General features: G+C 34.9%; 1 protein-coding gene across 1 annotated transcript in view; it reads left to right on the top strand.

Annotated features, from left to right (window-relative positions):
- The first annotated feature begins 5,520 nt into the window (after positions 1–5,520).
- The window catches only part of LOC116500708, a 29,070-nt gene continuing 17,128 nt past the window's right edge, over positions 5,521–17,462 (top strand). Inside the window, exons 1-5 of the mRNA XM_032205897.1 lie at positions 5,521–5,620; positions 10,015–10,122; positions 12,824–13,024; positions 15,547–15,651; positions 16,490–16,611. Coding sequence (XP_032061788.1) covers positions 5,521–5,620; positions 10,015–10,122; positions 12,824–13,024; positions 15,547–15,651; positions 16,490–16,611 — 636 coding nt within the window. The remainder of the gene's footprint in view (positions 5,621–10,014; positions 10,123–12,823; positions 13,025–15,546; positions 15,652–16,489; positions 16,612–17,462) is intronic.

Below are 17,462 nucleotides of genomic sequence, written 5' to 3' on the forward strand. Positions count from 1 at the left end.
AATAGTAATAATGTTAACATGTACAAAGCCAACTGCTGACAGACGTCCAGCCCGTCCCTGAGCAGCAGCTCCCTTCCTCCTTGTCCTCCCCTTTTTCCCCTTGCAGCACACAAAACTCAAAAGTCTTTGATTTAGAAAAAGCACTGCTCTGCAGCAATTAAAACATCGGTGTGTTATCAACATTATTCTCATCCTAAACACAAAACACAGAACCATACCAGCTACTATGTGAAAGTTAACTGTCCTAGCTGAAGCCATTATAACTAGTGACCTACAAATTAACCATGAGATACTTATCTCATCTGTTTATCTATCTTGATAATCTTGATATCTGTCTAATTACCCCTGAGATGTTTATCTATCTGTTTAGAAAGTGAAAATTGATGCTAACAAAATGCATTGTACTGAAGTAGTATTATCTTCCAGGACCTCCTCAGTGTACTGAGTCAGACATAAAGTCATAAAATAGAGCTCTGCCTATTACCCACAAGATCAGTCATCCATTTTGAGCAAATTGGTAATAAGTCAAGGCCAACTGGAATCTGCTTCCCTCATGTTTTACACCTTGTGATTTCATTTGTCCACAGTAACTTTTATCCATATCCTAAAGAGCTGAGGAGATACATAATGCTCCACTTCCTTAGACATCAAGGGCCTACAGGGCAACCAGCTGCACCCACATTTCAAGTAGTTGGTACAGTGATATAGATTATATAAATCCAAGAATGTGTAAGTCACTGCTGTATGAGTTACAGCAGTCCTACTGAAGGCAGTAATACTTCCAACATGACATTATAGTGCAAACTCAGTGCTTCTTTAATTAATACATATTTACAAATTCCTGTACAAATTCCTGTTTTTCGAAGCAAATCTCAATTACATTTTTCAAAAAACATGCATTCTGAAGTAGTGTCTTCTTCTATCTTCATCTATTATTTTGATATTGTAACAGATTAGATTTCAGTTTTAGAGAAAGCTGCTAGATTTTTATTTTATTTTATTTTATTTTATTTTATTTTATTTTATTTTATTTTATTTTATTTTATTTTATTTTATTTTATTTTATTTTATTTTATTACCATTATTATTATTTATTAAATACTTTTTGACAAATCCGTTTGAAGCTGGGCTGTGATCATGGGTATCCCCATGTAAAAGGGGATATGTAATAGTCTGGGCAGTACAGAGTTTCAAATCTAGACACAATAGTTTCATAATTAAAGAAAAAAAATGTATAAGACATGAATCAGAGTATTTCTTATGACTTATCTGTTGAAGGATTTAATACCTTAAAGTGGAAAACCATTTTCTTATGGTAGACCACAGATCCAGAAGACACAAAATTTGAGTTGTCCCCTACCTAAAGACAAAACAATACTTCATGCTTTACTAGAAACCCCCAGAGTAGCTACATGTGAAGTGATACCATCATTTTAGGAATTAAAAGTCCCACTCAAATTAAATGAGCTAGAGGGTTGTCACTCATTTTAATGGACACAGGAATTATTTTAGGGATGCAGATTGAGAAACACTTCCAGAAGCTTTTTGGACTTGTCAGATTGCCTTCCAGTCATAAGCCCTGACTCCACTGTGGTTGTGTGCCAGAGTAACTTACATGAGAAAAATCCGGACTTTCTAGGAAGGCTCTAGGAAAAAAAGCTTTGGAAATCTTGGTTACACAAATCCTTCTCCAAATCACAGTACAGCAAAACAGACCTGTATGATAATGAAGTTTTGACAAATATAGGAATTCACTGAGGAGAATATAACTTGGCACAAATGCAGTGGGAAGTACCAAGTAGACTAGGCAAAAAAGTTGAAACACGAGCTTTTTACTGTCTTATGCAGTCTATAATGCCTATCATGGGGGTAGGTCTGTCATAATAACAGACATGACATTGAAGAAAAGGAAGCACAAATGACAGAGCTTTAAGCAACTGAGCAATATATGACTACTGTAGAAAGCTCAATGGTCTTAATGGAAAAAAGAAAGTTTTATTAAAAAGACCTGGTGATCCTACAAGAGGGTAATTGAACAATGTCTTCTAACGAGACCAAGAAGCAGGGTGAGCAGTGCTCTGTATCTCAAGAGAGTTTCAACCCTAGTACGAAATTGTGTTATTTTAACATTTCAAAAAAATAAGAGACAACACTAGCAAAACGTTAATGAATAGGTGAACTGCCTGTGGTATTTCCTCATGTAAGTTAGATTTATCTGTCTAGTGTTTTAAAGCTTATTTGTAATTCTAATATCGATTTGGTCATCCAAAGTAGCTTCACATCTACCATTTTTAGGTTCACATTTTCCTTTAAAGAAAATTAATGCATGAGACATTTCCAAAGATCCAATAAGCAAACACAAGCCATTCCACTTTTGGTCGTTTCTGTATGTCAAAATGAATTCTAGTTAGTAGATCTATTGACAAAAACCACCATACAAGTTAAATCAAATAAAACAAAACAAAACAAAAACGAACAAAAAATACACTTATCTTACTCCCTAACTACTGTGAGAAGTGCAAATCATATTCTGAAACTTCAGTATCATCTGAGTCAGGCTGAGACCTGTTTGGAGTGGCACAGCCCTGGCTTGGCTCTTACTACCACACAGGAACAGGAATGACATGATCAATGAATAATAGTAAATTATGTTTTGTTCATTGTCTACGTTCAGGGTGTGATAAGAACAGTCAGAAAAAATGTTGAGGACACTAGATATTCCATTTTATTTTGAAATACCTGAGCCTAACTATTCCCATTATTAATGGAAGATTGTTGTTTGTAGGAAAAATTTATCCAAGACAGCTTGAGTATTATTGTTTCACAGAATAGCTTACATGCCAAAAATGTGAAATGTCTCTGCAGAACAAACAGAACTCATTTCACAATTAGTCACTGACTTTAAAACTGATTTGCTTCAACAAAATGTTAGAATAGTTTCATCTCAGAAACAAAGGTACAGATAAGCAAAGGTACAGATAAAGAATAGTCTAAACCACAGTATTCCATGTGAAGATGTGCTTTTCTGGTCACCTCCATTTTACATTTTTTCACATAAATTTAAGGATGATCCATGTTGATTTTCAGAAGAAAAAAAAAAATATATATATATATATGTATATACACACATATATGCGTACATATGCATATATACATGTATATGTATATATATGCAGTAGGGAAGTAGGGATATTGTTCCATATCTCTGTACTTGGAGATTGAACAGCAATTGCTCACTGAGTTTTCAGAATAAACAAAGAACCAAACAAACAAACAAACAAATCATCTGTTTTCATGTTTCAGTTTTACTCTAGATGGGGTTGCTTGGGAAGAAATACCACATAGAACACAATGGATGACACAGTGTAAGTCATAATTATTCATGAAAAATATTAAAGGGGTTAGGCTTGTTGCTATTTGGAATAGAAGAAACTTCAAGGCATGTTTGTATTTGCTGTACTTTGTTTCATTATAGAACTGCCTAAAGGTACATAATTCAGAGTTTGATTTGCACCTGAATTCCCTCAAAATGGAAAGTTGCATATGTGACATTTCAGATGTGACTCAGTTGTACTATGAAGTAGATTTATCTCTTTAGCTTCTATAAGTCTAAAGAATGAAAATGATTGGAAATATACAAAGTGGCATGTGAGTTTCTTAGCCTTAGATTTTTTTTTCTCATAATTTAGCACAAAATATTATTGACAACAAAATACCAGTGGCAAGAATTAAATATTGAGTCTCAAGAAGACAGTGAATTAGGGAAAACATGGTGGAATTGATCACTGAAGAGATTTTATGACAAGCAACTTAAATTTAAAACACACAGAGAAGGTTTGGTCCTCTGAGGTAAAGTTTAGTGATCCTATCCTAAAATAGAATTAGGAAGAACACAGGTAAGAAAAAAGTATTGAAAGGCATGAAAAGTGTTAAGTTATCTATGGCCCAACTGACCTGTTTTATTGTGTTTGTTTAATAGCTAGGAGAGTCAAGGCCTAGTTCAGGACTAACGCTATCATAGTCCCTGAAAAAAAAAAAAAAAGAGATTATAATGAGTATTGAAAAATTTAAGTTGAAGACTAACATAACATGATTAAAAATATTCTAGAGTTAAATCTTTTTCTATTCAGTAGTTTCTAAAAATATGATAAGGCAAAAACAAGTTCATATTTTTTATGAGGTTACAATTTTGGAAAGTCAGAGAGTTTCAATTGTTCAGAAGGTTACTTTCCTTGTGTCCTTTCTCCTTTCCCTCTTTCCCTCCCCTCTTTCCTCCCCCCTACCTCCAAGAGACCAAAGAGGGGATTAGAAAAGGCACCATTAGAAAAGACACCATTCTCTTTTTTTTTTCATAAAAAAAAAAAAAAAAAAAAAAGTTAATTTCATATAAAGAAAGGACTTTCCCAAATAAGCTTGTTACCTACATGTAGGTCCCATATAGTGTTTTATTCCTCACATGCCAGCAATATATTCAAAATAGCACTTCAGGGTAACTAGTAAATTATAGTCAATTAATTCACTTTTGATTATTTGGAAGAAGATTCCTAACAAAACTGCCTCAAAAACAAAACAAAACAAAAAACAGTGAAACTGCTTGTTGAGTGTATGACATTAAACACTCTCCACACACCCCTTTTAAACTAAAGGCAAAGTCTAAAAGCAAGTCTAAAGGCAAGCTCCCATTTATAATCCTTTTTGACATAAGGGTGGGGTACAGAACAATAGCAGCAAAGTAAAAATCCTTAGTCTCACCTGACTAAGATGGATCAGAGCAATCTGCAAACAGTTTATTGTGTATTTGCTTTTGCAACTGCTGAGTAGTATTTTCTTCTACCAGTTCCCGCAGCTGTTTTTATTAGTACAATACAAAAATTGATATAAGAACATATCATAAATTGTGGGCCTGGGTTATTCCAAGAGAACAGCACATTTGACCTATTGGTCAAAAGAACCTGCCAGCTTCATTAGCTGAGGCACTTCTCAGCATAATAGTATTAACAATGATAAATGTGTTTTACCTTTAATTAGAAGAGAGGGGAGAGGGCAATACACTTCTATGAAGCAATTCTCCAGATCGGGGAAAAATTTGTTCTGATGTAATAACTGTTGCATTTGTAAGCATTTAATAACTCTGTTTATGTGAAATCAGGGCTGAAATTGCATGAAACAACCCTTGTACCTTTACATGTTTCATCACTACTGGAAATGTAGCAAGAGTATCATATTTCACTTTTTTTTTTTTTTTTCCCTACTGAAACAAGGAAATGTGGCATTTGTAAAGTAACAAAACACTTCTAATCTTATGATTATTTCTGCTTTCATGTATATGCATCTTTATATTTTTTCAGTGATAGTTAAGTCTTATACAACATTGAGTTTCGTCTAGTTTTGGTCTCCTATTAATGCAGACATTAGCCACAGGAAACAGTGAGAAGAAACCTGATCCATATTTCACATTTTGCTTTCTTCAGGTATCTTGTTTCCTAGTGAAGCTCTTACATTTTTATAGATTAAATATTTATGCACATGGTGTGGGAGGCTGACAGAAAATACCAGATGTTAACTCTCTCCTCTGTGGAAACATTGGCCCTGAGAAACAGACTAATTACAATGGATGAAGGTAATTTTGTTTTTTGGAAATAATGTTTATTTAGTTTAAAATATATACATATATAAATATATACTTATGTATATATATATATATTTGGCACACAACTCATGAAAATTGAAGGGGGGAGCCAGGCATCCTTTTTTTTTACAAAACAGAGTATAAACAGGCTAACCTTCTTAGCAGTAAATAGAAGGAAGTAAAGAACCCATTGTTATGTAGATAGCCACAAGTATCATCTACTGTTCTTGTGGTTATATATCCATATGTGGATGAGTATAGTTTTGAATAAACCTGATATTTTTTAAAAATCTGTCTTTCTAAACTAGGAATGCATATGTTCTAATGCTAGTGACTAGTTGGAATGTTGTATACTTGTCTTCATAAAGCTTAATGAAGTAAAAAAATTGACAGTCTCCTATGTAAAGCTGCTCTGGAATCTACAAATATTTTGTGAATTTTTAGGAAAAAAAAAAAAAAAAGGATTTAATTTTCACATCTCAAGAAGTCACTGAGTATTATTTCAGCCACTACAAGTGACTACGTGTCCTCATGGGTATGTACTGTGTCTCTATTTAGGCATGTTGTTTTAAGAAAAACAAACCTAGAAAATGAACAGAAACTACTGGAGAAGGGACTGATCAAAGGGCAGGACTAACAGCAGTGGCTTCTTATGAAGACTGAAAAATGGGTTTGGTAGTCCTAACAATAAAAAAAGCCATTAAGTTCTTGCTCGGAAAAGTTTGTTAAGAAATCAAAATTCTTCAGTTTGTTTGTAGAACAAGTAATGAACTTAATTCTACGTGAAAATACTTTCAGTTGGACAGTGAGCGAAAAACATACTAACTAAAAGGAGATTTAATACAAGATTAGAAAAGTGGTTTAAGTATAGCTAGTCCTACTTCATTTTCTAAAATGCATCTTATTTAAGAGTATTTTCTTTTTACATTTGCTCAGCTTCTCCACTTTCAGCTGTTTATTTCTCCCCTGAAATAGCAATTCCATGTTTGCTGGAAAAGAAACAAACAAACAAACAAAAATTTACAAAGAAAATAATTTTACCAGAGGATTTTGTCTCAAAGAAGAACATGACAACAAAAGAACAAAATAGTCAATATACACTTTTTCAATTCTTGTGTTGTTTCTACTAGATTTTTGGGAGACTATATGTATCCTAGTCATGACATTAAAATTGTCATTAAATAGCACCATTGGCATTAAATCGCAACCTTTTTTTTTTTTTACTTTTTTTTTTTTATGAAATATCTCATAGAAAATACTATTGTGAGTGTTCAAACTGATTAGTTGACTTTGGGCATTCAGTTTTTTTGATACATACTCTGAAGCAACCATATTCTGGTGTTACCAGGTAACTAAGGTTGAGCCTCAAAAATTAAAATGTCCAGTAACAACTGTCATTTTTAATTTGGAACTTTTATTGCAAATTTGTTTATGAGTATAAAAAAGTGAAAACAGAAGGCAAGATTATATGAGTTCTTTTCAAGGGTGTGTAATTAAAGAATATGTGAACATCTATGCCTATAAAGAAAGCAGGACTGTTTGCCTTGCCCCACCTTAGGGAGCAGGCTGATGAAAAACTCGGTGAGGGAAAGAGGAGGAAGATTTGTGGCTTTTTCTCTGTAACTTGAAGATCTTGTCCATCAGTCATGATGGAACAGTCTGTTCTTATGTAATATTAAAGAACATAGTTGAACCTTTCCCACCTATATTAGCAAAAATATTTTGTTCTCAGATATAAAATACACTTCTCAAGCATAAGACAATTCAAATGCGTTAAATAAAATTAAAATTAAAGGCATATTGCCATGATTTAAAGACGAAGAACACTCCATTCATTAGTCAGGCATTGAGATTTGCTTGTATTCTCAGGAAGATGACTAATAAGTGAGCAAAAACTAGAAATACATGGAAATATCACATCTAACCAATATGAATGGGATAAATATGAATGTCTATAAATAAACATAAAAATATATGTTATTTGTTAGGATATGTAGATTCTTAGCTTTACTCCAGTAACTCTTCTTTACGCCAATTTACTTTTATAGTGTAATTCAATAATTTTGTTATTAATTTATCTGTACCCTTCTCTCATACCATAAACTCTGAGAATAACATGTTAAACACCACTGATTGTCAACTCTGTTAGGCAATACCATTGGGCAAGGCTGTTGCTTAAGGCAGAGTAACCTGAGAATGATAGAGAAAAATATGTGGTTTGACCAGAATGGATAAGCAGAAATTTGCATAATGTATTTTTGTCTGGGTAGTAGCTTATAACAATGTAAACAAACCTGTAAAATACTATCAGAAGCTCCTTTTCAATTTACTTTCAGCGGATGAGATGGGATTATAAGAAAGATTGTTCCCATGGAATGAAAACCTATTGATACATGAATCTTCAGTTTAGCTATACCAAATATGAATTTATATAATTACAAAGTAACTGGAGTCATTGTTATAACTTCAGGTTTTAATTCTGTAGAACAGGCTGATATCCATCTGTTGCAGTGCTCAGTGAGAAAGAAGGACCATACTAGTTTGTAAAACCACCCACTCCATAGTATGAGAAGCATATGAGAAGCAGACACTATTCCATCCATAATCAAGAGGAGAGTCCCTAAATGGCCCTTTTCCAACCACCCCACTATGCTGACTGTTGCAACTACATTCTGGTGCTTGACTGCTTGTAGGAGTGATCAGCAGCTGCAATAAAAATGACAATTTCTGCTTCATTGTAAGCAACAAAGAGGAACAATTATTGTCTTGATTATCTGTGCCCATTTGTTCTGGACATAGTGAGACCTGTTATTCTGTACCCACATCAAGTTTCATAACTTATTTTCCAGTTATTATAGGTGGAAAATGTATTTCTGCCCAAGTCAAAGGAGTTGTCTTTTTCTTTGGCTATAGTTCTTCTATTAAGCCTCATTTAAAAGATATTGCCATCAGTGCTTAAAATTCTCTCCCTGCCCTTCCTCGTCTTGCACCAGAGCACAGAGGGTGAGACAGGTTATGTTCAACTTTTTGATGTCCTTATAAGAAAGCCTAACATATGTGCCTGCTTTATAGATTACATTGAACAGCAGAGAGCCTCAGCATCTGTGAAACAGTCCTGTAGCAAGAAACATTCAAGAATATTACTCTAACAGGCCTTCTACACTAAGTTATTAAAACAATATTTGCTTTATATAATTTATATACTCTTCTGACAGTGCAACCAACTTTTTTGTTTGTTTGTATGTTTTTCTTTATTTTATTAGATATGTACTGCTACTTTCTTTAAAATAAAAGGGTAAAATTAGAGGTATTACAGACAACACAGGGGTGGGGCTGTTCATCAGATTTCTGCTCCTTGGAAATCACAGATTTCAGAAATTACTGTGAATGTTAAAAATCACTTCACAAATTCACTTGATGAAAATCAAAACATTCTATATTTTGACATATACGAAGTGTCATGCAATGAAACACATGAGAAATACAACAAATATTTATTTTCTGTCTTCTTTTTCTGCCATATCCTACTGCATTTATTGCACAGAGAAATTAATCTGGGCGAGGTTTATTATGATCAAATAGTAAGATACCAAACTATTTCACTCTGTACATTATTGATTTAAATATTGCATTTTCAGAGGGAAGGACAGATATCATATGTTCCTGGTTGACCTTTCCACCCCTTTGCATCATCCTTTCTCTGTTGTCAGGATCATCTCTCAGTAGGATAAGCTGTGTCTTGTGCTCCAGCAGTTCTAAGATACGTAACACACTTTCATAACTTGCAATTTAAATGAATGGCATATTTGATGATTTACAAGGATTCAGAGCCCTGGTCTGGATTGACTCTGAATGTCACCTGAAGCAAAGGAGAACTCTGATTTTGAAAGTACAGGGTCACCTTACCTGTTTCTCTGTATCTCATTTGATACAGCATACAACATTGATAGCACAATTAGCATTATAATAAAAAGATTCATTAGAAATTGCTCTGCAGGGAACCTCTGGAGAAGCAAGCCTATACATCTACAAGACAGCTTTTACTTTTTAATGTCCCAAGAATTTCTATTGTATTTTATTTATAGTTATTTTAATTTAAAAGGAGTTGAATTAGTTAATACTGTTGATGTAGTTAGTCTGCGTAACACATCCCAAGCTGCAGACTGAATACTGAGACATTATATTAAAACTAGTTCAAGATGTAAAAGAAAAGCATAACTAACCACTGGAATAAATAAATAAATAAATAAATAAATAAATAAAAAGACTGTTTCAGAATATGTGATCTTTTTGTTTGTTTGTTTCTTTTCCTGTTTTGCATTTGTGTTTGTTGCTTGGACTTTTTTTTTTTTTTTTTTTTTTTTAATATATATACTTTTGTTTAGATCAGCACTCATATTCTGAAGAAAGTATCCCACTTTCATTACTATCCTGGTTCTGGAAGAAGAAGAGGAATTTTGCATCTCCTGCTGCTAAAAGTCAAAGCAGAACAGGTAATTTTATCATCTTTAATCTACATATATTCACACACACACCAAATGGTTAGAAAATTACTAAAAGGAATGTGCCATCATTATAATGAAGGTGTTGGGTTATATTAATTATCTGCCAACTGTTTTACGTAATTAGAAGCATAGCCTGAGAAAAAGATGACAAATTGTCACAGAATTACAGAACCATGGAATTTTGGGTTGGACATTAAAGATTTTCAATCACCCTGCAATGGGCAGGGACACTTACCACTAGACTGGATTGCCCAAAACCCCATGCAACCTGGCCTTAAACACCTCCAGGGATGGGGCATCCACAGCTTCTCTGGACAACCTGTTTCAGTAGTACCTCACCACTCTCTGAGTAAAGAATTTCCTTCTAACCTCTACTCTAAATCTACCCTCTTTCATTTTAAAATCATAACCTCTAGTCCTAGCACTACACACTTCGATGAAGAGTCCCTCCCCAGCTTTCCTGTAGGCCCCCTTTAGGTATTGGAAAGCCACACGGTATTTCTGACACAAGCCAGGGTGACGCTGGCCTTCTCATCCATATGAGCACACTGCTGGCTCATATTCAGACGGCTATCCACCAATATCCCCAGATCCCTTTCTGACTGGCAGGTCTCCAGCCACTCTTCCCCCAGCCTGTAGCATTGCCTGGAGTTGTTGCATCCAAAGTGCAGCACCTGGCACTCAGCCTTGTTTAGCCTGTCCTATTTGGTTGATGTTCTGAAAAGCTCCTTTCAGCAGATCCAGTTTAAAGCCCATTTGCTCTAATTGCAGATAGTGAGCAGGACTGGATAGGATAGGATAGGATAGGATAGGATAGGATAGGATAGGATAGGATAGGATAGGATAGGATAGGATAGGATAGGATAGGATGGCATGGCATGGCATGGCATGGCATGGCATGGCAAGACAGAACAGAACAGAATAGAATAGTTTGGTTGGAAGGGACCGTCAAAGATCAAGTCCAATTGCCTGATTGTTTTAAGGCTAATCAAAAGTTAAACCTTGTTAATGAGGGCATTACGCAAATGCTTCTTGAACACTGGTATGCATGGGTCATCAACCAGCTTGTTAGAAAGTCTGTTCCAGTGTTTGACCACCCACACAGTAAACAAATGTTTCCTAGTATCTAGTCTGAACCTCCCTGGCACAGCTTTCTGCTATTTCTGCAAGCCCTGTCATTAGTTACTTGGGAGCAGAGAACAGCACCCCCATCTCCACTTTCCCTCCTTAGGAAGTTACAGAGAGCAGAGACCCATGGTGTCACCTCTCAGCTTTCTCTTCTTGAGACTGGACAAGCCAAATGTCCTCAGCTTCTCCTCACAAGACATGTACCCCAGCCCTTTTACCATCTTTGTTGCCCTCCACCCCCCCCCCCCCACACACACACATCCCCCCAGTTTCTTTCAAGTACCCTAACCCCTTATTTATATTGTGGAGACCAGTACACATGCAACTGAAAACACCATGTTAGACCAGACTGGAAATCTTTAATAAGCCACAAAAATTGGATAGAAGGTTGGGATCTCTTGCCTCTTAGAGTGGAGGCAGTGTGACTGAGCAAACAGTATGTATCTGATATTTGAAACATTATTGACACAGTCTTAAAAAAAAAGAAAAAAGAAAAAAGAAATCTGTTCTGTCCTAACTGAACTGAGCTCCAAGGATTCAGGCAAATTTTCAACCAAAATTCTTTGTTTTATATATATATTTCAACATGTGAGTGACAGGAAAAGAAAATAATAATAATAATAACAATAATAAAAGAGCATTACTATAACTGTGACATATTAATTGTTATTTTCAGACATGACCTTATACTGACACTAGCTGGCATATTGCCATTGCAATAGACCGTCTTTGAGACTAGAAGACTAACAGTGTAACTCACTACTGTTTTTCTTTCTAATGTTTTACTACATACTACAACAGTCCTTTGTCCAGTTGGTTTTGTGTGCCAGCCCAACCTTCGTGTGTTATGGCCAGAAAATAGTGTTAGTTTCCAAGCACTGTGCAGCTTGCTTGGAAAATTATAACACTGGATGAAGTAGTATGTGTTTTGGTGACTAAGTCTGTGTTCTTAAAAGCTCAACTTGCAGCAACTAGTCAGCCTAGGTGCGTCCCTAGGGAGTTTTGGGACAGAACAAGAACATACCTGCCACCTATATGAACATTAGTAATAACATTGCAATAGCTTGACAACTGTAAATAACACACTTGTTAAACACATAGCTCCACCTTTCCCTGCGGTTGGTTTGAGAACTAACAATTTGGGTAAACAAATGGGTTTGCCATTTTGCAAATCTGTGAAACCAAATCTGAATATGTACTAGTAAAGAAACAATACTTGCTTCACTTTTCATTTCTTTCCTTTCTCAAAGATGAAATTCAGGAACACTGAGGGCTTTTTTAGGTCTGACACTGCAGTGAACAGATGTAATCAATTCAAAATATAATCCTCAAATCAGACAGAAGGGCAAAACCTATATGTTTGCTCTGATCCACTTTCAAAAAAATCACCTAGGTTCACTGCTAAACTGACTGACACTTTATAGTATTTTTATCCTAAACTCAGTTTGGATTGTGATCTTACAAAACTGTTATTGTTTCGTGACATCAGCTCTTCAACCTCTTAGCTGAATACCTCCTCCTAGTGTTTTACTGCCAACCATCACTTCAACTGTTTTTCCAGATGCATGGCTACGAACAGTTACCCCTTCGTGCTCTTGTGTTCCTGAAGATCAAGTAAGAAGTGAACCTCACCCTAAACCACAGAGCACCATTCACTCATCTGTTCCTCTCCCGGGCAGTGTTATGGATTTTTCAGGGGAGATACAAGAACATCCTTCATGTGTGATTAAAAGTGTAATGCTTGAAGAGACACCTGAGCAGGGTGAGCAGTGCTTTTTGACTTTCAGATTGAAAGCGTACTGTTTTCCACAAAAGGGCAGCCTGGTACTCCATTATTATACTGTAGTCTCTTAACAGCAGAACTGAATAAATGTTATAGCTCATCTTGCATCATCAGTGCCAGCACAGGATGAACGCAGGTGACTGTGAGTATGGTCTAGATGTGAGAGTTTCTCTCATGATACATCATATAGGTCATGGAACTTGTTCTTCAGGGCCTCATATACTGTAGATGCCTATTGGCCCATTAAAACCAAAGTTAGCAGGAGAACAGAACTAAATGTATTATGTGTTCTGTATCTGTAACTTCTACAACAAGGTGTGTAACTTATCAGACTCTCTAAAAACTATCAAAAAATACAGTTGCAGTTATTCAGAAATAACGTCTGCCTAGTCTGTGCCATGTAGACTATGACAGCTATGGTTAAATGTTTGGGAATTACACTTATAAAATTACCTAGGTAATGTGTAAAAATAAGGTGTTTTTGCCAAAGAATAAACAACAAGAAGAAAAAACTGGGATTTTCCTTTGAGGAAGGTAAATATTATACCTAGGGATAGAGATCTCATAGAGTACTGTGTCATTTGAAGCACAAAAATGTGAAAATTCAGCAGGACTGGGAGTCTTTCGCCAAGACAAAGACAAAAGCCATGATTTTTAGCATTCATGAGTTAACTTGTGGATATTCCCTGTGGACTACTGTAGGCTGAAGGGGAACTTTCTAGTCATTTCATCAAATGCTATAGCAAACTCCTATTTTTTATTTTTTTTTTTCCCATTAGGAAACAACCCAATATATCTGATTTCCATTAAGGGTTTCAAGATTAACCTTTATGCTAGGCAGTAAAATAGAACCTATAATCTTGGCCTGCAACCATTGATGTTCTAGTGGCTGATTTTGCCAAAAGTGGGATTATGCAAAGTGGACGTTTTTTTCAAAAATAACTGTGGTTTCACTGTGGTTCAAAGAAAGCCAAATATGAATCAAAATATAGATCTGATATCTCAAAGCCCTTTCAGAAATAATTATTCTCTATATAATTTGACATGCACATTCTATACTGACATAATTCACAGAATAGAACCTTATACATATATATATATAAAATAATGTACATAAAATATAATGATGTGATTAATGAGTTTAAGAATAACTTGAGCTAATGGTACTCTTCTTCTCCACACATTTATACAGTTACATATTTTAAAATCATCAAAACCAGGCTTTGGAAAACAAGACTTTAATGCTTGTATGGGAATAGAATCTGGTGATTCTACCTAGAAGCTGAATAAAGAGTAAAAAAAAAAAAAAAAAAAAAAAAAAAAAAAAACAGTTTTAAAACAGTACATTCTGTAACAATGTGCCTAATAAAAATAAAGTGAATAGACTTTAAAAAAAAAAAAAAAAAAAAAAAAAAGATTGTAAAACTTAAAAATAAAAAATCGCTGTACTAGAGGTGAATGAATTTTGCTTTAGAAACTCAGAAAATGTAGCTCTACATCTAAACTTCACCATTGGCCAAAAATCCTTATTTTCTGATAATTCTTTCACCCTATTTAAATAGTCAGAAGACTCATTTAAGATGCTATTCTCATTTTTACACCAGAACACTTGGAGATGATGCTCATGTTGTGGGTTTTTTGTTTGTTTGTTTGTTTGTTTGTTTTATTTTGTTTTGTTTTGGTTGGTTGGTTGCTTGGTTGCTTTTCTCTCAGAAGGAGCTTTGCATGCATGTAATCACTATAGTACTTACTAACAAGTCTGGGTTATGTATAACTCCTCCAATAATGTGTTTAAACACACACACACACACACACACGTAGAATCACAGAATGGTCGAGGTTGGAAGACATCTCTGAAGATCATCTAATCTGCCCCCACCCCTCCACCAAGCGGGATCACACAGAGCACATTGTGTAGGATGGCATCCAGGCAGGTTTTGAATATCTCCAGAAAAGGAAACACCACAGCCTCTCTGGGCAACCTGTTCCAGTGCTCTGTAACCCTAACAGTGCTCCCTCATATTCAGCTGGAATTTCCTGTGCTTCAATTTGTGTCCGTTGCCTCTTGTCCTGCTTCTGGGCACAACTGAAAAGACCACCATCATCTTCTCGGCATCCTCCCTTCATATATATCTCATATATATATACACATTAATACTTAATTTCAAAGATATTGGGAAAAATCCAATATTTTGTTTTTTTGACAGAAGCTGAGAGCCAAGTCTGGAGGGCACACTTAATTTCAGTCTATCTCTATTTTCTGGATCAGATACAAATATTCAAATCTCAAACATATATTGCATCCTTGTTCTTTTTGTAGTTGTCTTAATGATTCCCTGATCTCCAAATCTTTGCTATCAATTTTACTCATTCAAAATTCTATTGGTCCCAACAGAATAAGCATATACCATATTTGAATCCAATTATTTAATCAAGAGAATGATTAGATGATTGCAATGATTAGATGATTTTTATTTGATTTAAAATTTATTTTTTTACAGATGAGGAGGGAAAATTTTGGCTGCACAAAGTCGGAATGAGTATAAACAAGTGGTCACTACTGAATTCCCTGATTGGATGGAGTGAAAACAGACCTCTAGAAAAAGGTATATTTGTATAGTAAATATTATTCTTATTTTCTTGATCACATACTATGTTACATAAGTGTAGAGTTGTTTTTTGTGTGTGTGTGTGTGTGTGTGTGTGTGTGCTTTTTTCGGGAGATTTTTTTTTTTTCCTGTTTCCTTTATGTGAGCTTAGAATTCTGAATCCAACCAAACAGCTTGGATTTATACAAGTTACCATTTTAAGTAATCAGAACCCAATCTCTTTTGACCTTACACATCTTTCAGTTAATTATTATATTTAGACAAGGATTATGGTACTCAATAATTTCCTAATAAGAAGTTAATTATTGTGTTAAGCCAGTCAGAGATGTCTGATCTGATTTTTTATTTTATTTTATTTTATTTTATTTTATTTTATTTTATTTTATTTTATTTTATTTTATTTTATTTTATTTTATTTTATTTTATTTTTTATCTTACTGTGATCTAAAATGAGTCTTTCAAAATAACTTTTAAAGGTAGTTGTGAATGAGGCTTTAAAGTGTCCTATTCTTAGCTGTGATAAAAATTAGTTTTATTAAGAGGTAGCACTTTTCTGCATAATTTTTTATTTAAGTTTTCATTTGTAGCTTTGGTATAAGTATTTAGCATCAGACAGTAGTAATTGTCAGACAATATAACTATGTATAATGCTGTCCACAAGTCAAAGCTGACAAGTCAGAGTTTCTAAAACTCCTTTCCCAAGGATCTGTTCTATGCAAAAATTTTAGAATATAATATGTAGATCTTTATTTGCTGTGCATTTTAATTCTAGCTGCTAGATATAACATCCAGTTCCTTACTTCCAGTCAATGAAGTCATTTTTGTTATAAAACAGATCATCGAAATACATCTGAAATTTGTTCTGATGCTGACCACAAACTGACAGAGCTTGAAGAATGCAAAACCGAAGAAGTGCCATATATTCCATACAAATTAGCTACATGTTATATCATCAAGGTAAAAAGCAAAACAAAGCATATATATATATATATATAAGATATATATATATTTATATATATATAAAACAGTGTGAATGAATAATTTGCCATCTTAGGCAATGTCCTGGTTTCAGCTAGAATAGAGTTAATTTTCCTCCTAGTAGCTGGCAGGGTGCTATTATTTGGATTAGGATTAGAAGAGTGTTGATAACACACTGATGTGTGTTGTTGCAGAGCAATACTCACTTTACCTGGTAAAACTGCCCCCGACTGGGAACTACTACTACTACTAATGTGTACGAAACAAGTGATGCACAATATAATTGCTCACCACCCGCTGACCAATGACCAGCCTATCCCTGAGCAGCTGGCCCCCCCATCCTGGCCAGCCACCCTATATATTGTTTAGCATGATGTCAGATAATATGGAATACCCCTTTGGCCAGTTTGGGTCCACTGTCCTGGGTCTGTCCCCTCCCAGCTCCTGCTGCACCCCCAGCCTGACTGCTGGCAGGACAGAGTGAGAGGCTGAAAAGTCCTTGGCTTGGTGTAAGCACTGCTCTGCAACAATTAAAACATCAGTGTGTTATCAACACTCTTCTCATCCTAATTCAAAACATAGCACTCTACCAGCTATTAGGAGGAAAATTATTCTAGCTGAAACCAGGACTTATATAATCAGATACTGAGTTGCTTAAATTTGAGTGTTTCTGGTAGGTGTTTGAGGGTACAAAACAAAACAACACACTTGTAACTGGAGGATTGAGAAAACCCATGTCTTCCTGTATGTTTCTCATTGATCCTGGATTGCTAAAAGTAACTTTTGACTTGCTGTGTGAAGTTTTGTTGCAATTTCAGCATTTCTGGTAC

The sequence above is a fragment of the Aythya fuligula genome, chromosome Z, assembly GCF_009819795.1.
Source record: "Aythya fuligula isolate bAytFul2 chromosome Z, bAytFul2.pri, whole genome shotgun sequence".
Classification (NCBI taxonomy): Eukaryota; Metazoa; Chordata; class Aves; order Anseriformes; family Anatidae; genus Aythya; species Aythya fuligula.